General features: G+C 38.8%; 1 protein-coding gene across 6 annotated transcripts in view; it reads left to right on the top strand.

The window, feature by feature from the left end:
* LOC122550120 (actin-related protein 3B) overlaps positions 1-24,412 on the top strand; it is a 169,380-nt gene that overhangs the window by 115,185 nt on the left and 29,783 nt on the right. For all 6 annotated transcript variants that reach the window (XR_006311742.1, XM_043690734.1, XM_043690732.1 and 3 more), the window contains 3 exons: positions 9,315-9,458; positions 13,236-13,409; positions 21,666-21,758. Coding sequence is in view for 5 of the 6 variants with exons in the window: in XM_043690734.1 (XP_043546669.1) it covers positions 9,315-9,458; positions 13,236-13,409; positions 21,666-21,758 (411 nt within the window). In the remaining variant the exon portion in view is untranslated. The remainder of the gene's footprint in view (positions 1-9,314; positions 9,459-13,235; positions 13,410-21,665; positions 21,759-24,412) is intronic.

The raw sequence follows: 24,412 nt of genomic DNA, 5'->3' as shown, positions 1-24,412 counted from the left end.
ATTCAGCACCGCCCTCTTGACCTGCAGTCTTCTTCCCGACCTCTCCGCCCCCACCCCCTCTCCGGCCTTTCACCCTCACCCTCACCTCCTTCCACCTATCGTATTCCCAGCGCCCCTCCCACCCCCAACCTTTTATCTCAGCTGCTTGGCACACCAGCCTCATTCCTGAAGAAGGGCTTATGCCCGAAACGTCAATTCTCCTGCTCCTCGGATGCTGCCTGGCCTGCTGCGCTTTTCCAGCACCACACTACTGATTGTTATTGTCTGGACCTGGATTCTGAACTGGCTCTTTTGTTTAAAGGAAACTCCCTCTGTTAATTGGAAAATGATTGTGTGGAATGACTTTGTGTCAGTTACGAGGTACTTCTTGATGGGGAAGCTTCATATGACATCAAGATGTTTTTTAAATTATACTAGGCTGGCCTTAATTGCTCTATTGGATGTCTATTCCACATAATAATGGTATTGTAAAGGAGAATTTCCTGATAATCTGTTCTAAACTTGCACACCATTAAAAACATATTATCCAGTTTTATTACATTGCTGCTTGTTGGACCTTACTGTGTGCAAATTAGCTGTCGTGTTTCCCACATTACAAAAGGGACTAATTCAGAAAAATATATCTCCTACGCTGCCAAGTATTTTATAATATCCTGAGGGCATGAAAGGTGTTGGTTAAGTGAAAGTCTTTCTTTACTTCTCTAATGTGAACTTGTGTCTCTATCATTGGTGAATTTGATATAAGAAATAGAGCAGGAGAAGACAATAGGGCCCACCAATCAATATAATTCATGGCTGATCTTCAGTTTCCTGCATGCTCCCCATACCCCTTGATGACACATCTTGTATACGTCTGAGGCCCTTTCTTTGCCTTTCAAGGTTATAAAGCAAATTAAATCTCTTCAATTTTTTTCTCAAAACCTGTTCTTAACATTGGAGTTAGCCTTCGGGAACATCCCTATACTGCTTCCAGTTTTTAAATGTGTCTTTTTAAATTTTATGGTGTTGGATGGACTAGTTGAGGTTCACTCAGCTTAGAGCACTGTAAAGTTTTGATCATTACCTTAAATGGAGACATTTGAAGGGTTCCAAGTGTTGAAGGATTGTGTAGTGGAATCTTCAATTTCATGGAGAAAGTGAGGTCTGCAGATGCTGGAGATCAGAGCTGGAAATGTGTTGCTGGAAAAGCGCAGCAGGTCAGGCAGCATCCAGGGAACAGGAGAATCGACGTTTCGGGCCCGAAACGTCGATTCTCCTGTTCCCTGGATGCTGCCTGACCTGCTGCGCTTTTCCAGCAACACATTTCCAGCTCTTCAATTTCATGGCCAATCACTTTGAAGTCTACTGCAATGGGGATTCTGGAGATTCCTCATGTGCAACTCCCATATACGCTGGAATAACCACTGAATGGCTGTCAGAAAATCTGGTCCAATAAGCCTTTATTACAGTAAGGGGTTAAGGTGAAGTGAATTTAAAACTTTAAAGTTTAGAAAACTGTTATGTAAGCAGTAAGTGACTGAGAATTGATGGGAGGAGGTGTTAGATGATTACAAGTGATGTGTAAATGGAATGTAAATGTATATAGGTCAGTGAAGAGGCAGGAGTTCATTCATAGGGCAGGCTGCTGAAAAGACGTTTTTACATTAATTGCTGATGAATAGGACGCTTTGTTTACCCAATTTTATTTTCCGCATGAGTAAACTCTTGGTGTAATTACAGACATGAAAAGCTAAAAGATATGGAATGTTCTGTCTATTAAACCACTGGGAAAGCTAGTAATGTGGCATGGTTGAACTCCAAGAGACCAGACAAATCAAGTACAGTGAGGAAAGAAAACACATCACTAAAAGACTAGAGAAATGGGAGGAAGTCTTGTGGTGTCATTAGGATTTGAGTAGTTTGACAACAGAGAAACAGCACCTTCTAATTTCCCCAAAATTTGTTCCAGAAACTGAACAAAGAAGAACATGTCAGTTAGATTGTAGCAAATAAATGTTGCAACAAAAAGTCCAATAGAGTGCCACTTTGAAGATAGTGACAACTTATGCATCAATAAAAGTTGAAGTAAAATTGAGACACTTCAGATCAAGATCCATTCGGAAGTACTTCTGGCATTGTAAATCTAATACGATCTCTGAGAAGAGCATAAGATGGACGAGCAGGAGTAGGTTATTTGGTCCATTGAGTATGCTCTGCCATTCGATGAGATCATGGCTGATATGATAAGCTCAACTCCATTTGCCTACTTGTTCCCCATAACCCATGACTCCTCTACTGATTAAAAGTCTGTCAATCTCAACCTTGAATATATTTTACAATTATGCTCTATATTCCTCTGTGGTAAAGAATTCCATCTGACAGAAGAAACTCTCTTCATCTCTGTCCTAACTGGGTGACTCTTTACATTGAGATTATGTACTCTGTCTGTAGACTGTCCCACAAATTGAAGAAACCTATTGACATTTACCCTGTCAAGACCCCTAAGAATCTTAAATATTTCAAAACATTTGCCTCTCAATGTTCTAAAGTCAACATACTCAACTTGTCCCCAGAAGAAAATTCCTTCATGCCCTGATAAACTGAGTGAACCTGGACTTTGTGCAATGATAGTATATTTTTCCTTAGATAAGAAGATCAGAACTGTTTACAGTATTCCAGCTGTAGTCTAACTAGTGCCTTGAATAGCTGTAGCAAGGCTTGCCTATTTTTATACACCATTCCTTTTCAAACTAAGATCAGCATTCCATTTGTGTTTTCTATTGCTGAACTTGTCTATACCAATTTTTTTGTGATTTGTACACAAAAATCCCTCTGTGTTGCCACTTTCTGTGGTCCTATACAATTCTATGTGTTCTAGTTTTAGTTACTGAATTCTTGTTTGGGAGTTTATCAAAAGCATTCTGAAAATCCAAGAATAGCACATCCACTGGTTCTCCTTTTATTCACGCTTCAGGTAACATCCTCAAAAAAATCCATCAAGTGTATCACTACATGATTTTATTTCACAAATCCATCTTTGCATAGCCCAATGTTGCCATTAATTGTTTCCTGCCATTTTCTAATTTTTTTTTCCCTTGAGCTGAGGTCTTCCCTTGCAATACAGGAAATAAATGCAGCAAGTTGATACTGAATATTTGCTTTGCTGACCCTAGCAATTGACATAATTTACCCATTGAGTGATTTTGTTTTTCATTGAATGATTGATTTAGTTCATTTACAACTATTTTCTGTCTTGTGTTTTGGTATCTTTAGTTAATTGCATATACAGATTAACCATCATCTTATTAAATGGCAGAACAGGTCTGAAGAGCAGAGTAACACCATAAAACAGAGTTAGAAACAGAATTAGGATGTTAGTCTGCCATTCGATAATGGTTGATATGTTTCTCAATGCCATTCTCTTGCTGTTTCTCTGGCAATGACTTGGCCTTCACAGACCTCTGTGGCAATGAGTTTCAAAGATTAACCACCCTCTGGCTGAAGAAATTCCTCCTTATCTCACTTCTAAAGGATCATCCCTTTACTCAGAGTCTGTGTCCTTGGGTTTTAATCTCCCCTGTCAGTGGAAACATTTTCTCCACGTCCACTGTATTCAGGCTTCTCAATATTCAGTAAGTTTCAATCAGATCCCCTCTCATCCTTCTTAACTCCATTGAGTATAGACCCAGAATACTCAGCCACTCCTCATAAGACAAACCCTTCATGTCCCAGATCATTCTTGTAAACCTCCATTCAATGTCAGCACATCCTTCCTTAGATATGGGGCTCAAAACTGCTCTCAATATTCCAAATGTGATCTGATCAGAGCCTTTTACAGCCTCATCAGTACATCTCTACTCTTGTATTCTTGCCCTTTTGCAATGTAAGTCAACATTGCAGTTGCCTTCCTAACTGCTAAATGAACTTGCATGTTAAACTTAAAAGAATCCTGAACTAGGACTCAGATCTTGAAGCCTGTCCCCATTTAGAAAATAGTCTGTCTCTATTCATCCTACCAAAGTTATTAACCTCACACTTCCTCACATCGTGTTCAATCTGCCACTTCTTTGCCAACCTTTCTAGTCTGCCTGAGTCCTCCTGCAACCTCACCACTTCTTCAATACTACCTGATCCTCCATCTATCTTTCAGTCTTCTGTAAAATTAGCAACTATGCCCTCAGTCCCTTTGTCCAGTTCGTCAATGTATAATGTGAATTGTTGTGGTTCCAACACGGACCCCTGCACTAGTGACCAGCTACCAACCTGACAAAGACCCCTTTATCTGCACTCCCTGTCTTCTGTCAGTTAGTCAGTCAGTCCATGCCAATACCTTGCTCCTAACACCATATGCTCTTACTTAGCAGCCTCCTGTGCGGCATCTTTATCAAAAGCCTTCCAAGAATCCAAATAAATCATGTCCACTGGCTCTCCTTTGTCTAAATTGCTCATTACCTCCTTGAAGAATTCTAACAGGTTTGTCAGGCATGACCTCTATTGATGAAGCCCCATTTTTTCCTGTCTTCTGCCTCCTTCCCTTCTTAAACAGGGATGTTACATTAGCGATTTTCCAGTCCTCCAGAGATCTTCCTGACTCCACTGATTCCTGAAAGATCACCATCACAGTCTCCTCAGCTATCTCCTTCAGAAGTCAACATTGTATTCCATTTGGTTTGGATGATTTAGCTTCCCTAGCACCTCCTTAGTGATGACCATTACACTCACCTCTGTCCCGATTGTCTTGAAGTTCTGGTATGCTTCTGGTGTCTTCCACTGTGAAGACTGATGAGTATAATTCTGCTGCTGATGTTAGCCCACAAGGGTCAGGAAAGCCCAGTCTTGAGTTGCTAGATCTATTCGAAATAACCTATTTAGAATGGTAATAATGCCATAGAACAGATTGTGAGGTATTATCAATGTGAAGTCTCCACAAGGTCTGTGTGATGGTCATTCTTACTGGTATTATTGTGGACAGATATATTTGCAGTAGTAAGATTTGTGTGGATGAAGAAAAGTATGTTTTGCATTCTCATTGGTTTCCTCATCACCTGCCAGGGTGACCCAGTCTATCAGCAATGTCCTTTCGATTAGTTTGATCAATAGAGTTGCCCCCAAGTTACTGTTGGTTGTGGACATGGAAATTCTCTATCCATCGTACATTCTGTGCCTTCAAGTGTTACTCATCATGTAGGAGCAGATAGTCATCAGCTGAGGGAGGAAGTGTGTAGTAATTAACAGTTTCCTTGTCTATTTTGTCACCATGAGCCCATGGAGGTAGAGAGCTGAAACACTTTTAAAAGCTATCCGGACCCGTACCTGAACTGCTGTACACTTCAGGGCTGTTCACTGTGTGCAGGAAAATGGTACTAGAAAGGGCATCTAGGTATCTTTGGGGTGGCATGGACATAATGGGCTGAATGGCCCTGAAGTGTACAGCACTTAAGGTGCAGATTCAGGTACTTTTAAAAAGTGCTTAGGGTCTTTACCTCCACCTTCAACTCAAGCTGTGAATTCCAGACACCCACCACCCTCTGTGTAAAAAGGTTTTCCCTCACGTACCTGCTAATCCTTCTACTACTTAGTTTGAATCAATCCTGAGAGAACAGATAAACTAACAATTTATCTACCATTAAAGTAAGACTAACTGGCCTATAATTGTTTGGCATTTCCTTTGTATCCTTTTAAACAATGGAATTACATTTCCATTTGTCCAGTCCTCCAGTACCTCACTTGAGTCTAGTGATGAGTCCAGGAGGGTTGAAACTAGTGTAGCAGTAGTTGGGACCGAGAACAATAGATTAGCGTTTGGAGGATTGAGGACAAGATAGAGGAATGTCAAATAAGTCTAACAGGAAGAACAGGCAGAGCCTGGTTAATGAACATGGCGGCAATCTGAAATGTATTTCTTTCAATGTAAGGGGTTTAACAGGTAAGGCTAATGACCTTAGAGCCTAGATTAGTACATGGAACAATGACATTGTCGCCATTACAGAAACTTAGTTGAGAGAAGGATAGGACTAGCAGTTCAAAGTTACAGGATTTAGAGTTTCAAGCGAGATAGAGAGGGATGTGAAGTAGATGGTGGAAATTGCATTATTGTCAAGGAGAATGTCATAACTGCAGTAAGAAAGGACTTTTTAGAGGCTCATCCAAAGAAGCCATATGGGTAGAATTCAGGAATAAGAAAGGTGCAATCTTGAGAGTAGTGTTATACTATAGGCCTCCAACAGCCAGCAGAGATAGAGAAACCGATTTGTAAGCAGATTATCAAAAGATGTAAAAACAATAGGGTTGTCATGTGTGATTTTAACTTCCCCAATATTGATTGACATTCCCTTCATATCAGGGGTTGAGATGGGAGAATTTGTTGGTACATCCAGGAAGGCTTCTTGAAACAATATGTGGATAGCCCAACTAGGGAAGGGGGCTAATTAGATTTTGTCTTGGGGGATGAGACTGACGAGGTGATTGAAATGTCAATAGGGGAGCATTTTGAGATCAGTGAACATAATTCTGTAAGTTTTAAGATGGTTATGGGTAAGAATTAGACTGTCTCTGGGGTGGAAGTACTAAATTAAGGGAAGGCTAATAACAGCATTAGACAGGAACAGGAGAAGTAGATTAGGGGCAGTTGTTTTGAGGATAAGTCCATATCTGACATTTGGGAATCTTTTAAATGTCGGTTGATCAGAGTTCAGGACGAGCATGTTCTTGTGAGATTTAAAGATAAGGATGGCAAGGTTTGGGAACCCAGAATGGCATAAGATCTTGAATGATTAGTCAAAAAGAAAAAGGAAGCATGTAGCTGAAATCAGACTAGGCTCTTGTGGAATACAAAGGACGCAGGAAAAAACTTAAACATGGAATTAGAAGGGCTAAAACATGTCATGAAATGCCTGTGGCAAGTAGGATTAAGGAGAATCCCAAGACATTTTGTATGTATACTAGTAGCAAGAAATCATCTAGGGAAATGGTACCCACTCAAGAACAAAGGAGGGAATTTAAAAATGGTGCCAGTGGAAGAGGGTGAGGTCTTTAATGAGTATTTCACACCAGTATTTGCCAAGGAGAAAGATGTGAATGATGATAAGATTAGCAAGGGGAATGTTGATGTTTGTGACCATTTTGATATTAAGAAGGATGAGATGTTGGGTGTCTTGAAAAATATTAGGGTAGATAAGTACCCAGGTCTTGATGAGATCTATTCAAGAATACTGAAGGAGGCAAGGGAGGTGATTGCTGGGGTCTTGACAGAGATCTTTGTAGCCTCTTTATCCACAGGTGAGGTCCCAGAGACTGGAGAATAGCCAATATTGGTACTTTGTTTAAGAAAGGCAACAGGAATAATCCATGAAATGAAAGGCTGGTGAGCCTTACATCAGTGAGAGGGAAATTAATGGAGAACAATTTTAGGGACAGGATTTACTTGCATTTAGAAAAGAATGGATTTAGTAGAGATAGTCAACATGGGTTTTGCTGGGGAAGTCTCACAAACTAGAGTTTTTTGAGCAAGTTATGAAGATGATGGATGAGGCAGGGACAATGGATGTTGTGTACAAGGACTTTACTAAGGCATTTGACAAGGTCCCTCATGGTAGGAATCCATGGTAAGTTAGTAAGTTGGATGCAAAATTGGCTTGGTCATAGAAGACAAAGAGTAGGTGTGAAAGGGTGTTTTTCTGACTAGAGGTCTGTGACCAGTGGTATTCCACAAAGATCTGTGCTGAAACATGTATTATTTGACATATACATGAATGATTTGGATGCATATGTAGGTGGTTTGATTAGTATGTTTGTGGATGACATGAAAATGGTGAAGTCATGGATCGTGAGGAAGGTTGTCAAAGGATGCAGGCGGATATAGATCAGTTGGAATATCGGGCAGAGAAATAGTGGATGTAGTTTAATCTGGACAAATGTGAAGTGATGTATTTCAGGAGGTCAAATGCAAGAGGAAAGAGGTTACGAGTGTTTCTTAAAGGCTCGAGTGCCTCTTGACCTCCTCAATGAATTGGACTATAAACATTGAAATGTTACTGATGCTACTAGTTACTACTTGAACAGAGTCTCTGCCAATAATATTTGTGAATCATACTGCATTTGACATCAGGATGGTCCATGTTAGGAGTCAGTCATTTGTAAAGATAATGCCACCATTCTCAGTAGCAATCAGGGAAATAGAGTTTAGGCATGTGGCCAAATGCTTTCAAACACTATCTATCTGTGTTGCAAGCTTTGCACTCAGGGTATTTGCTGATCTAAAGTCTAGCTTCTTAGTGTTCCTGAACTTTAATAAAGCCTCCTTTTTAAGGTGCCACGATAGACTCAAAATAAGACCCTGTCTAATTTCCTGCCTCCAGGTCAGTAATGCTGGTTGAGAAGTACTTCTCACACCTGCAGGGGAGGAGAGTAGATTTTGACATTGCATACTGCTGCAATAAGGGCTCCAAACTTTGTGCTGTAATATCTCTAACTTTGCTGTCATCAAATAGGAGGTTGTGGGAACTTTGGGGATTTATTTTGGGTTTAGAGGAGATTTAATAGAAATTTACAAAATCCTGAAGATTCAGGGTATTTGGGAGCGATGGGAAAGCAGTTCCCCTTTGGTGGGAAGGTGATAGTCAGAAGACACAAATTTAAGCTCTTCGTAAAAGAAACAGAGAGAAGATGAGGAAAAAAATATTGTTATGCAGCAAGTGTTCAAGGTGAGGAGTGTGCTTTTTAAAAAAAGAAATGCTGCATGGTATTCCCAAAAGCACAATTCAGGAAGGGCAAACTGAACCAATTTTGTTCTCTGATATGATTTTGCAATTCATAGCACTATTGTTGGCAAACTATCTTTAAAGGTGAAAATTTCTGTGATGTTGGGGAAACAGGAGGATAGCAGTGGTGAGGGGAAAAGAGGGGTTTGAAGAAGAGATGGTGTGACTGGAATAGAAGGATGAAAATCTTGGAGTGTTATCTGATTACTTGTGAAGATCAAGTTTTTATGAGGACCATACCTTCAGAAGATGAAAGAAATGAGATGGAAAGTTTATGGTAAGCTTCATTATAATAACTGCACAAGAAAGGGAAACAATTAAGTGGCATTTGTGTTCTTATTTTCAACAACCTCAAGTAACTTTGTTGCAGAGATACACATTTGATAACAATTCCTTGAACACCAGAATAATCAAATTGATCTTGAGTCTCTCAAATTTATTTATTCACCTACTAATCAGATGAAATAAACTGCCTAATGTATTGAGATGCAATAAATTAATAGAATTTTCACTTCAGCACATTTATTTTATAAGTTTTACTTCTTTCTTTTCTGTTATTTTTCAAAATCTCTATAGGCTGAAGGTTACGTCATTGGAAGCTGTATTAAACACATCCCAGTTGCAGGTCGGGATATTACATTTTTTATTCAACAGCTCTTAAGGGAAAGGGAAATTGGAATACCACCTGAACAATCCTTGGAGACTGCCAAGATGATCAAGGTAGGAATCCAGAAGAAACACTCTTTTTATTTCCCTCTGGCATCCTAGGCCATTCTTCCATCATCTCCAATACCTGCTCCCTATCCCTTTACTACTTCTGATGGAAATGCCAATGGTGCAAAACCCAATCCTTCATTTCCACCCCGTCAGGCCCCAAATACTCTTTCCAGGTGAAGTGTTGATTTAACCTTACTGCTTACTATGATATAATATTGAGTTATGATCTGAGCTGTTGTTGTTACTGGAGAAGTCAGATCCCAGAATTAAATTTGGCCTGATATATCATATGTTTTTTCTAATTTAACATGGTGGCCTTTCACTGAAACATAAGCACTGGTTTAAAAAGTAAACAGAAGTTTATTACATAAAATAATGAAATAAAACAAATTTAGCTATCTACAGAAAACATAGTTTGAAAGACATCAAAACACCCAGCAAAATAAAATCTCTCACCTAAACTCTCCAATACTATTACTTCACAGTTACTTTTACTCATAACCAAAGTAATTTTCCTTCCTGACTCAATCCATTCTTTTGATTTAACTGCTTTTTTCTTTGTTCCAGCCTGTGAGCTATGAAACTTTTCCTTGAATCCACAAACAACTGACATCGCCATTATTAATAAATTAAACTTTGTAGGTTTTAATCAAGAAGGAGTTGGATATAGCATTTGAGGCTAAAAGGTTCAGAGGAATGGGACAAAATGAGAAGTAGGCTATTGAGTTGGATGATGAGCCGTGATCACAATGAATGGCCGCGGATCAGGCTCGAAAAGCAGATTGGCTTATTTGTACTCCTATGTTATTTGTTTCTATATCTGATAGTTTTACAAATTAAATCCTTTCCCTGAGGTAACATAATCCCTTGCTGCCCTAAGCATTCTCCTTTTTCTCAGAGAGAATATACTGGTTTCCGACTTTAATCAGATCTTCTTTGAACTGACCTGAAGTTTTCCAGTATCTGGAAAAACAAAATCAGACTTGATTATTCTTAATCAAAAAGCAAGCCAATGTCTTTCAATTTTTTCTCTCTCGTACTATATATCCCCACAATATAAGTAAGCTTCCATTAATACTCTAAGAGGCCTCTACCCAATCTGTTGTTTGATGCATACAAAATTATGGCTCTGGAAAGATTGATATAGTTAATACAATTCATAAATGTAGACCAGCAACCTTATGTGAGACTCGTTTGAAATCCAAACTCCAAACAAAATGTAAATCAAGTACATTTCATAATACGTACCTCCACAAAGAAAATGTATCTTTTAGAGACATTTTCATTTATCATCAACAATCCTTTTCATACTATTTCTATGTCACAATAATAATTAGCATCAAACATACAATATGTTTCATGTCAACCATATTTTATATGTCTATTTGCATTAGCGTTCTATTTCGATTACATTACAGTGTGGAAACAGGCCCTTCGGCCCAACAAGTCCACAGCGCCCCGCCGAAGCATAACCCACCCATACCCCTACATACATTTACCCCTTACCTAACACTACGGGCAATTTAGCATGGCCAATTCACCTGACCTGCACATCTTTGGACTGTGGGAGGAAACCGGAGCACCCGGAGGAAACCCACGCAGACACAGGGAGAACGTGCAAACTCCACACAGTCAGTCGCCTGAGTCGGGAATTGAACCCGGGTCGCCGGCGCTGTGAGGTAGCAGTGCTAACCACTGTGCCACTGTGCTGCCCAAATTTCCTCTCAATACTTTGTCTTTTTCAGGCATATATGATGGTGTGTATAAAACAATGTCCTTACAGACTTATTCCAGACGATTTAGTTTGTGTGGGAAGAGATTAAGTTCAAGTTCCACCACAACAATTGTAAATTCTTGTCCTGAAACTTCTCCCAAAAAAGAAATCAAGGGATTGTGATCCATATAAATAGTTTTTTTCCACTTGACGTATATTTCAAAATGATGTTAAACTAACGCAGTTAATGAAATTTGCCAATATCTTGTTAGCAAGTCAATTTTGGTGATGCATCATGCACATCTAATTCTTTTAATACATTCCTCCAATCTTGGAATAGGATGAGTCCACTTTTGTTAATGTGTTGCTTTTGCAATAATAAACATAGAATCTTTGTGACTACCCTGCCTCAGCATCATTGTAATAGATAAGCTTCGTCTACTGTGATTCTGTTCAATAATGTCATTGTCTATCATGAAATTAATCTCTTCCCACATGTAAACTAATTTCTCTGGATTGGATCAGTGAGGATGCTGTTTTATAGGTAATGCATCTCCTATGTTAGCGTCATGAACAGCTGAGTATGTTTTTCTTGACCTATTCACACAAATACACTTATGAGTATGTTTTTCTTGACCTATTCACACAAATACACTTATGTAATAGCCTTTGCAAATGCTTTCAATAATTTTCTGGAAGATAAAATATTATGCAATCTAAACATTTAAACATCTCCATATTACCCAATCTGATTGTTGGAAGGTCAACTTTTGAGTTTTGAATTTCTCATTCATTCTCCAGTTGTTCTGATATTTTTGATTCACTTCTATTCCTTTCACTACCATAAATACAGTTTTCTCTTGATTATCATCCTTGTCAAAATATCTCTTTGGCATATTAATGTGATACAGTCACTGATTCTTTCTACTATCTGGAGTGTTTGCTACATAAATATATACAACTGATTTGATAAATCCAGTGAGCCTTGCTTTTATTGGTTTCTCAGATAACAATGATTCTTTAGGCAAATGACAACATGAACATTTTATCTCTATCAATAAAAGTTTGAACTTTTGTCTTTTTACCTGTGCTGGTTTTCACACTTTTCTTCATTATTATTTTGGCATCCTTCCTTTTTTTCCCCTAAAATCAGTAACTCTTCCATAAGAAGATTTTCTATTCCTTCAAATTTCCTTGTAGATACCCATATGACCATTTCTCCACCTGTAACTGTTGTGTGAAATATCACTAGTATCTGCCAGAAATGTTGTTTATTTTTTATCCTTGATACTTGACGATCATCTAAATAAGCTTTTAGGTTTACATGAATGCTATTTCTGAATTCTTCCATATCATAATTTCCCTTACATTATCAACATTTTTATCTAGCTTCGTTAACCTAAACCACTTAAAATACAGCATTTCTTTTTTCTTTACAAATCCTGCAATCGTCTGATTAAGTTTCCTTCTTGTAATCCTAACTTTTAATTGAAATGCTTTAGACACAATCTCATTAACATCATTTAATTTTTAACAGTTTCACAAACAGTACATTGCTCTCCTAATGTAAAATACTCTGTAGTATATGCTGTATAAAAGTATATACTGTACTATAATCACCGCTCACGATGTGGTCCTCTCTACAATGGAAAGACCAAAAGTAGATTGAATGATTGCTCTGGTGAACACCACAATACAGCTCGCAAACCTGACTCTGAACTTTGAGCCAGTTACTATTTTGATTTTCTATCTCTTTCTGACTTCTCTGCCCTTGACCTCCCACAATCTTCCATTTAAACTCAATGAAACTCAAGAAACCAAATTTCATCTTTTTGACTTAGTGTTCTAGTTTCCTCAGATTATTCTACTGAAACCATACATACCTATGTATTTTGTTTCTTTAATTATCCCATGACCATCATCTTTGGACAATCATCTCTTTTGTCTTTTAATCAATTTTATTTCTCTTGGCTTATATCAGTCAGAATGCTTTGTGACTGGCATTGTGTTTTTTTCTTTACTTTGCTCAAGTTTTCTGATGTCAACTTTTGTACCTTTTTTTATAGGAGAGATATTGTTACATCTGCCCTGATATAGTTAAGGAATTTACTAAATACGACATGAATCCTGGGAAGTGGATCAAGCCGTACATTGGTATCAATGCTATCAGCAAACGACAATTTGCTGTTGATGTGGGCTATGAAAGGTTTCTGGGACCTGAAATTTTCTTCCATCCAGAGGTGATCAAGAATATCGACTATAATCTTGCTTTTGTGTGCTTTGGAATTTGTATAATGTTTATAAAACAGTTTTTTTTCAGCCAAGTAGAAATCCTATTTCTGGCCCTAATCTGGATGTGTTCTTGGTCTTTGGATTGAAAATGATTGAATAATTGATTCATTTTGTAATTGACTTTCAAGTAAATACTGAGCTATCTGGGTATATTCCCCACCCTACACCTGCTTCTGGAACAAGACACATTGACATCTAAGAATATGAGGATAGTGTAGGAAGTTGGTCAGTCATGATCGAATTGAGTAGTAGAGCAGATTCACTGGACAGAATGGCTTATTCCTGTTCCTGTGTTCACATGAAATGGATCCCTAAGTGGAAGTAACATTTTCCCACTCCCAGTAAAGAGAAATTGGTTCTACAATCTGAAATGACAGTACTGTGCTGTACAAGAATACTCAGTATGGACTGAGCAGTTGTATTTCTTCACAATGTCAGATGGTTCCCACTACAGTTTCCATGTGGTCAGATGTAATTTTGTTTTTAGAAATTTTAGAAATTTTGAATTTGATGCTTGAATTAGTAATTTCACAATATCCCAAAATGTTAGATCTTGAGTTCTGTATTACATGCAGCTAGATCTTCATGATGCTTGCAGTAACCTACAGCTAACATGCAAATTACTACAATCTATCTTTCTGCCCATTACAGGCAGCTTTCATTGTTGGGAGGCAGATCTTTGCAAGCAGGTTTGAATTAAGAGAAAGGAAGAACCCTTGATGAAAATAAACATGCAGGGCTATAAGGATAAAGCAGGGGAATGGGATACATTGAGTTGCTTTGCAGAGTGGTGTGGACTCAGTGGGCTGACAGGCCTCCTTTTGTGTCACATTGATTCTATGACTATATCTTGTACTTATAGAAATAACATCTGCTAAGATAATTTTTTTTATACAGCCTCACATAGTAACAGGAAAATATTGCAAATGTTGGAGATTAGAATTAAAAATAGAAACCCCACAAGCAACTGATTAGGTCTGACAGAATCTTCTTCTAATCATTAACTTGGTTTGTCTCTATAACTGCCGCTAGACCTACTGAGTTTCTCTAGCACTTTCTGCTTTTCTTGTGCATGCAGTCACTGGTGCAGTAAGCTGCAGCTATCAGGAACTGCTTCAGTAATAATTTACAGCCGCATCTGAGTGGGACTTGTGTTGCATGTAGGCAGGATTGGGTAAAGGTGGCAAAATGAAAGAAGAACGTTGGCCAAGACAATAGGAGAATTTGACTTTACTAACAATTTAATGTCAACCGATAAGTCACTACACATTTGGTAATTATAAACTCAAGTCACTATTCTTTGAACTTTTGTTACCCGTGAAGTTTTTTCTACTTTGGTGTATTTTAATCCTTTACAAAATCTAAACCATCGTTGTTTTAATCCCATCCACCATCACTGAAGTCAGGTTGGGAAACCAATCTCCCCATTCACACTACAGTTTCACAACTGGCATTTCAGCTACTGGCTTTCAAGAATTGCTCAATGCAGGTGAGGATCTGTCTTCAAAAACTGGGGTATGATAGTTTAATTGAATCATCATCCCTCACTGTCAAGTGTAAATGGGAGTTTTAGTGTTAAAAAGTGGCCCTGGAAGGGTCAGGTTTCCAATGTCTTTGAGTAATGGTTTATCTTTTAAACAATATCATTTCTGCTCAAATGCGATTTTATTTGGCATATTTATTGAATCCCTATGACATTTTTGGCATGGCTAATTAAATCATTTGCAATTTTGTGAAATGGAATTTCTTGTAGGGAAAAATAAGATCTTGATAGTTGTGGTTTTTTTTCTTGAGAGATTAATGGATTCCAGTCATGTCTGATCAAGAGGGCAGATTTGATCTGTCATGAGAACTAGATTTTCATTCTTGGACCTCCCCTTAAATTCCTGTCCAAACTAAATCTTGAATTTAATCTTTAAAATTATAGACTATAATTTGTTGAGTTGGACATAAATTGTAAATTCCATTGTGTGAATGTGAAAAGGCCTTCAATCTTTATTTCAATGACAGAATTAGGTCACTTCTGAAATTCAGACAGTTTTCTTTTGGGACATAAACTTTGGACTGATGCCAAATAGAAATTACAAGATGGCTCATTCTGCTTCTTTAGTGCTTTTTAATGTCTACATGATGTTCACCTAGGTCATAATAAGCTGACATCAACAAGGAGTTTGACAATATTTCTGGCCACTCAGAAAGTACAATACGTATTGTATTCAAGAAGCTGGTGTAACAAAAAAGTTGAACTTTTACAAGTGAAAATAAATTCTTGACAGCTTGATTGTACCACAACTTGCAATTTAATAGTTGGGAACAGCTGAGTAGCACGTCAACATATTAAAGTCATTAAAAATATCGCTGGCACTTGTGCATGGGCCTTTGAGTGATTGCGCCAAGCTCTGTCTTCCATAGTTCACCAGTTAAAGTGGAGAAGAAGTGTGTATAAATATAAAAGTGACAGATGAATGCTTTCATCATACTTTTGTGAAATGTTTGTCATTTCTACTGGGACTCTAACTGCATTTAGAATTCAGTGCTGATCACGTCTGTGTGGACTTTTCTAAATTTTATCAACTATTATTGTCGAAGAGGGTTGACCAGCAATCTGACAGTTTTGTTCTAAATAAAAGCCTCAACCAAAAGGAATACTGTTCTCCTGAGCATTATGTCAGGTTGTCAAATGTGAGAAGCATGTTTAGGTTGAAGCATGAGTGAGATCAAACAACACATCCCATTGACCTATACCGATCATGCTAAACCAGTCAGTACTTACAAACCTCAAAAAAGTAGATCCACCATTAAAAGTGCTTCTGCAATTGGAAATTATTTATTATATATACCGCACTGTGCTAAGAATTACCCTGGAACCAATTTAATATCATCAATTGAGCTTGCAGCGTAATGCACTTGTGTGTGCTAGAAGCTGCATACACGAATGCACAGGACCCTGTTTTATGTAGGAAAATGGATTTTTATCTTGCAGTCCATCTTTTTTTTAAAAAAAAAAGGGTAATGGAGGAGGTCAATCGCTATTGTATCCCTATGGCAACACCCTGACCAATCAGAGTCTACCTGCCTGGTCTGAGAATTAATATTGACAGGTAACTGTTCTTGCTGTGTTGGTTGATGTAGGCCACCAGTGACTGGGACTTGCCACACCTGACAACACACCAGCACCAAAACTCATATCACATTTTTCGTTGTGTGGTAGGCAAAGCATTTATTCGGCTCAGCAGCAGCATTCCATGAGAGGAGAAAACCACTTTATTGCAGATTTAGGATCTCAAGACTAAATATCCATGAGGCGCTGTGGGCCATCAACAACGACATAATTGTATTCAACTCAGTCTGCAACCACACGAACCAATGTTAGCCCAACCAATCTGAACCCTCTTTTCATACTGAATAAAGTGGTGGCCTTTTTTCAAGGCTTTTTCTTGCACAATTGTTCTGATGAATGCAAGACAAATTGCTCCAACTCGTCTCTTTTAGCAATGTTTAAATTCTATACTATTAAGCAGTTATTTACTAACCAAAGTATGAAGGCACATGAAGCACACATTCATTGTCCAATATACTTGGTGGTATATGGTGGACATGTGATGAGATTATTTTGTCAATTTTTTTATTGAAGAGAAGTTGTAAGGCAGAGGTGATGGGCTGCTTAAGACTACTTGAGTAAACAGCTTGGAATGCTTTGGGTTTTTTAAAAAAATAGCCTGAATGGGTATGGCCATCTGTCACAGATTAGGATTTCTGGATTTTGGTTTTTCAGTAATATCAGAAGCTATTACTGAAGTTGAAAGCTTCAGTGGATATCTCCTGGCTGCTACTATCTCTGAATTTTCTCTTGATATTTTTCCCTCCTGGATGGAAGAACTACATGTGAGAATCTGTCTGAATTTTCCTTTTTGCCAAACGATGTGTTTATGGGATGTTACTGTATTGGAAGAGTTAATTACTATTAGTTACTGTATCTATTATTCTGTTAAGTTTTCCAATAGATTTAAGTAATTCTAAATTCCTCTTTCTTTGGTTATATTTTAGAACATAGAAAAGTACAGCACAGAACAGGCCCTTCGGCCCACGATGTTGTGCTGAGGATTATTTCTAATCTAAAATAAAATAACCTAACCTACGCAGCCCCCCTCAATTCACGGCTGTCCATGTGCATGTCCAGCAGTCGCTTAAATTTCCCTAATGACTCTGCTTCCACCACCACCGCTGGCAACGCATTCCATGCATTCACAACTCTCTGCATAAAGAATCTACCTCTGATGTCTCCTCTTAAAACTATGACCCCTTGTGCCAGTCAATCTTGCCCTGGCTATTGACTCTATCCAAGTGTCTCATTACCTGTATACCTCCATCAGGTCACTTCTCTTCCTCCTTCTCTCCAGTGAGAAAAATCCTAGCACATGGTGGCTCAGTGGTTAGCACTGCTGCCTCACAGCAGCAGGGTCCCAGGTTCGATTCCAGCCTCAGGTGACTGTGTGGAGTTTGCACATTCTCCCTGTGGCTGCGTGGGTTTCCTCCGGGTGCTCTGGTTTCCTCCCACAATCCAAAGATGTGCAGGTCAGGTGAATTGGCCATGCTAAATTGCCCACTAGTGTTAGTGTTAGGAGGTAAATGGTTCTGGGTGGGTTACTCTTCAGAGGGTTGGTGTGGACTGGTTGGGCCAAAAGGCCTGTTTCCACACTGTAAGGAATCTAGTCTAATCTTAGTCAACCTCTCTTTGTAAGACAATATTGCTTACAGTGTGGAAACAGGCCCTTCAGCCCAACAAGTCCACGCTGACCCTCTGAAGAGTGACCCATTCCCCTACATTTACCCCATCACCTAACACTACGGGCAATTTAGCACATTTTTGGACTGTGCAGACACGGGGTGATTGTGCAAACTCCATACAGACAGTTGCCTGAGGCGGGAATTGAACCCGGGTCTCTGGTGCTGTGAGGCAGCAGTGCTAGCTATTGTGCCACTATGCCGCCCCAGCCCTCCAGTATCCTGGTAAACTTTCTTTGTACTTTCTCCAAAGCCTCCGTATCTTTCCTATAATAGGGCAACCAGAACTTGACACAATATTCCAAGTGTGGTCTCACCAGGGACTGTTGGAGCTGCAGCAAATCCTCGCAGCTCTTAAACTTGATCCCCCTGTTAATGAAGGCCAAAACACCATATGCTTTCTTTACAACTTTATCCACTTGGGTCGCAACTTTGAGGGATCTATGCACTTGAACATCAAGATCCACTGTACCTCCACACTGCCAAGAATCCTGTCTTTAATCCTATATTCAGCATTCAAGTTCGACATTCCAAAATGCACCATTTCACATTTATCCAAGTTGAACTCCATCTGCCATTTCTCAGCCCAGTTCTGCATCCTGTCTATGTTGCGTTGCAGCCTGCAATAGCTCTTGATACAATCAACAGTACCTCCAACCTTTGTGTCATTGGCAAATTTACTAAACCACCTCTCAACCTCTTCATCCAAGTTATTTATAAAAACTACAAAGAGCAGAGGCCCAAGAACAGAGCCCTGTGGTATGCCACTCACCACTGACCTCCAAGCAGAATAATTTCCATCTACAACCACTCTCTGCCTTCTGAAGCCAAATCTCCCCATATCCCATACCTCCTGACTTTATGAATGAGCCTACCATGGAGAACCTTATCAAATGCCTTGCTGAAGTCCATATACACCACATCTACTGCTCGACCTTCGTCGATCTGTCTCAACACCTCCTCAAAGGATTCAATAAGATTAGTTAGGCATGACCTGCCTCTCACAAAGCAATGCTGACTGCCTTTAATCACTCTATGCTTTTCTAAATTTTAACTGTAGTGTTTAAATAAATTGTATTTTGCTTAATGTTGAGTAGTTTGACCAGTTGCATTGCATCTGGAGCATGCAATTTACATTTGCCTTTAAAATAAAAAATGTTAGGGTCTAGACTACCACCTTAAAATACTTTGAATGGGTCTGGTCTAGTCTATAATAAGCAATAGTGGACGAGGTCAGATTGATGTAATGGGCTGTTTGTTTAATATCCGGTGAATGTAAAAATGTTGAAAGAGAATGCAATTCGATAATAGAGGCACACCACTTCAGTTCTTGCAAGTCAGGAACTCACTGTTACATGTGCTGTTCAAATGTGATAATTGATATCACGGCCCAGAAAGAAGAGCTGAACACCTACTTCTCTGACAGGGCGTGGAGGTGCTGGTGGACGGGTGTTGCAGCTGGTGTCGGAGCTTTATCCTGTTTAACCACCGAAGGAGACTGCCTTGGTGGAGAGATGGCATTGAGGTTATATTTTCCAAGTGTGCTAATTTGGGATGTGCTTGAGAGAGTACTAGAGAAAGTAACTGCAGAAGTGATCAAAAAACTTGAAGTTCATAACCCTTCAGTTTGGGAGGTAGCTTATTTGTTTGTGGTGAGGTTAACGAATGTGACTGAGGTGAAGAAATTGAAGAAGATTGTCAGGTAATTTTTCATGGTAAAGTTAATTGAAGAAGAATCGGTCAGCAGATGGACTGAGACAAGTAAGAACATGTTTTAATTCTAGAAGGCTTGAAGGGTGAACAAAATACCACCTCAGGCAGCATAGATTTAAAACAGCTAATGTGCTTCAAGGCAATTCCTTCCCATCGTACATTTACTTTGATATCATGGCATCAGCCCAATATTTTCACTTGTGACAGCCAACTAGCCACCTCTGCTCTAATCTGCTATTTTCCAGTAGAATAGTATTGCTGTCTTACGTGGTCTTAAGTCATGCAACCTTTTCTTGACCTCCTTCCAATAGTTGTCTGAAATGTCAAGCTCTGTGACAGATTAAGTTCCTGCTCCTTTCACCTATTTGTGGACACTGTCCTGAGCTGAAAAGTTTTATTCAGAACGGCAGGACTTGATCAAGGAAGAAGGACTTGCAAATTTGTCTTTGAGGGTTTTTCACTGTCAATTTCACTGCTTGATAATAATAAAAAAATTGAGGGGATCTGATAGCCTAGTAGACAGTTAATCCAGAGACCTGATAATGTTCTGGGATCCCAGGTTTAAATTCTGCCATGGCAGATGGCTTAATCCCAAAAACTGGGATTAAGAGTCCAATGATGACCACCAAACCATTGCTGATTGTCAGGAAAATACCATCTGGGTCACTAATATTCTTTAGGGAAGGAAACTGCCATCCTTACCTGGTCTGGCCTTCATGTGACTCTGGACCCATTGCTCGTGGTGGACTCTAAACTATCCTCCGGGTAATTAGGGATGGGTAGCATATCCACCGATGTCCTTATCCTGTGAATGAATTTTAAGAAAATATTTGGTTCATTGCCTGAGATACGTTAAATAATCATCGTTGAAGAAATCACCTGGTTGAAAACAGCTTGTACATAATCATGTGCATCTATCATTTGGTTTCTAAGTAAAAAGGTCCTTTACTTTTTGTATAAAGATATGGACCGTAATCTCTATTCCTTGGGAGAGTCACATTTAAAGTTAATTAAGCAACAAACAGTTTATAAAATTCTCTCCAGTTTGAACACCTTGTGTACTAAATAATCCTGATTTGGATTTGAAGCTCCAATGTTTACATTGCTAATTTATGAGCACAGAATAGATTTGGAACTGTCTGCCTGCTCTCATGCTCTCATGCACTCACCTTCTTCTCTGGGCACACAAACACTACCTCCCTTTCTCTCATTGTGTGAGTGCCACTTCTGTCTCCCTGGATCCATTCATGCCACTTCTTTCACCATGGGGTGTGTACATGCTGTCTCCATCTCCCCTATTATGTGTGGTTTATCTTTTCTCCCATCCGCAATGAGTACTTCTCTCTCTCACTTTCACTCACTTTACTCATTCTCTCTCTCTCTCTCTCACACGCTGTCTCTGTCGCATTCTGTCATTCACTCTTTTATTGCATAAATCCTTGTGTTTTCTGGAAAGATAATTTTTACACCCTGTCTGCAGTCTTGCCATCTTAAAGTGTTTAAACTAGTCACAATATTATAATTATTGTTTAAATAGTTATTGGCATAATCTTAACACACCTATAGTTATGAAAACTTGTATCATATTATTTCTTTAACCAAAGAGGAACGATGCCATATTATGGTTTGAAGTTAGTTGTTAATGTAGTTAATGCTTTGCAAGCTTTGTTTGTTGATAAAAAATAAAATTTTATTTACTTTTGCAGTTTGCAAATCCGGACTTTATGCAACCTATTTCAGACGTTGTTGATGAAGTAATACAAAACTGTCCAATAGATGTTAGACGTCCATTGTATAAGGTAATGTAAGTGAATTCTGTTTTAAAAAAGTGGTACTTATGCTGTTCCTTTAAGTGCTTCATGGGTCATAAATCTGGGATATTCTTATATTGCTGTACAAACTGATTTTTGTATAACTTCAAATTATATTGAAGTCTGTTCCAAATGCAAACTCCACATGAAATTAATCCCTTTCTTTTAGGATACAAGTGGACAACTGGAAAAAAATGGATTTCTGTTTTAGTTTGTGTTGCCAGTTTTCATCCTTGTTTACTTCTGCTAAAGGGGATGGCAACTCACCATTTATCAAACTGTATTATTCAAATGTGGGCTTTGTTGTACATTAATAGCCTACTTGACTGGAAGGGGATATGGTATCTGTGTCTGGTGACTACACATGTACACTTTGAGAATGGTTTGTAAATTAGACACAACAGAGCAAGTCTATCATTAGAATTCCCATTTCGTTAGCTTAGGAACACTGAGGTCAGCTTACTTGTTACACAGATTGCACCTTGTATACATCAGAGTCATTCACCAGGGAAACTTGCCAAATAGTTTGAGAAGTCAGCATTTTATATAAATGTTGAAGTTTACAGCCCAGAAGGAGGCCAGTTGATCTATTGTGTACGCCAACTCTTTGTGAGTGCAACAACAAACAAATCTGTCAAGACTGTGTACTATTCACAACCCTGTATCTTGTCTGTTTCTAACATATATCCAACTTCCCCTTAAAAGATGCAGAAGTCTTTTCCTCAAACATTTCCATCACCCAATAGTGCATTACAGAAAGAAGGTTTTCATAATAATTTGTACCACACAAATGTCAGACAATAATCTCCAATAAGAGACAAATCACTGACGCTTAACATTCAACGGTGTTACAGAGAAACATAGAACATAGAACAGTACTGGCCCTTTGGCCCTTGATGTTGTGCCGGCCTTCTATCCTACTCTAACATAATATTAAATGACATAGGAGTAGAAATTAGGCCATTCAGCCCATCAAGTCTGCTCTGTCATTCAATCATGGCTGATAAGTTTCTCAACCCCATTATCCTACTTTCTCCCTGTAACACTTGATCCCCTTGACAATCAAGAACCTACCTTAACATCAGACTAACCTAGATACCCTTCATTTACTATCTTCCATGTGCCTATCTAAGAGTTGCTTAAATGTCCCTAATGTATCTGATACTAGTACCACTGGTGGAAGTGTACCCACCATTCTCTAAAGAACCTACATCTGACATCTCCCCTAAACTTTCCTCCAATTCCCTTAAAATTATGCCCCTTGAGATAGATATTTTCACCATGGGAAAGAGTCTCTGCCTATCCACTCTATTTATGCCTTTCAACATCTTGTACACCTCTACCAAATCACCTCTCATCCTTCTTTGCTCCAATGAGAAAAGACCTAGCTCCCTCAACCTCTCTTCATAAGACATGCCATCCATCCAGACACATCCTCTGCATCCTTTCTAAAGCTTCTCCTCTGCACCCTTTCTAAAGCTTCCACATCTTTCCTATAATGAGATGACCAGAACTGAACTCAATATTTCAAGTGTGGTCTAACCAGGGCTCTGTAGAGCTGCAGCATAACCTCATGGCTCTCAAACTCAATTCCTCTGTTAATGAAAGCTTAGAAAGGTTTTATTGTTTATTTAAAATTTTATCGAGATTTATCTACCTATAGGCCTTTTCTGTGGTTCTGGAGACAGGTGATGCTTAGCAATACAGGTCATTCTCTTATAATGCATGTTTTACAATGCAATTTGTTTGTAATGTGATTGGTGAATTGGGGAACTTTTTTAAAAATGTGAACTTCCATAAGCTATTACGTGATTTGGTGAGATTATGAACAAAGAAACTTGAGATGGAGCGACTTCTAAGTGTGTGGATAGAAGATTGTTTGAAAAGCAATCTGGGACCACCTTGCTGACCTTACTGTTGATGTTTCTGAGGATGTTTTTAGAAATTATTTCAGGAAAAAAAATTGGATTTCAAGATTCTTCTCATTCTGCAGAATATATTAAGCCATCCTTCAATCATTGGTGAGCTTTCTGAAAGTGCTATTTCTACCTCCAAACACAACCTCTCTCATTCAACCCATATACCAGGATGCAAAAACTCGTTTTAAAGCTTATTATTTAAGGTGCACATTCGGAAAGCTGAATAATGAGGGGAATAATGAGGACAGTATTATGAATCAGGCCAGACCCCCTCAAAACATTTCAAGAAAGTAGTCCGGACCCTAACCTTGCTAGTTGTTTGAAGCAGGTGTAGAGTGGATTTTCGAGGAGAGATGCAGCTGGCCCAACCACTTAGTTTTAAACAAAACAGAATTTACTTTCAACATTACTGAATGAAACACAAAAAAAGGAGAACAGAATATAGAATAACTTAACCTGTCCAAAAACCCAACAGACTATCCCAATTTAATAACGATGTTCCAAACTCTTGCAACAATCCTCATAAACACCCTCATGTTGCAGTTGTATAAGATTCTGGTGTGGCCACATCTGGAGTATTGTGTGCAGTTTTGGTCGCCATACTATAGGAAGGATGTGGAGGCACTGGAACGGGTGCAGAGGAGGTTTACCAGGATGTTGCCTGGTATGGTAGGAAGATCGTATAAGGAAAGGCTGAGGCACTTGGGGCTGTTTTCATTGGAG

This window comes from Chiloscyllium plagiosum, chromosome 5 (assembly GCF_004010195.1).
Source record: "Chiloscyllium plagiosum isolate BGI_BamShark_2017 chromosome 5, ASM401019v2, whole genome shotgun sequence".
Classification (NCBI taxonomy): domain Eukaryota; kingdom Metazoa; phylum Chordata; class Chondrichthyes; order Orectolobiformes; family Hemiscylliidae; genus Chiloscyllium; species Chiloscyllium plagiosum.
This window is presented reverse-complemented; position numbering and strand designations above follow the sequence as displayed.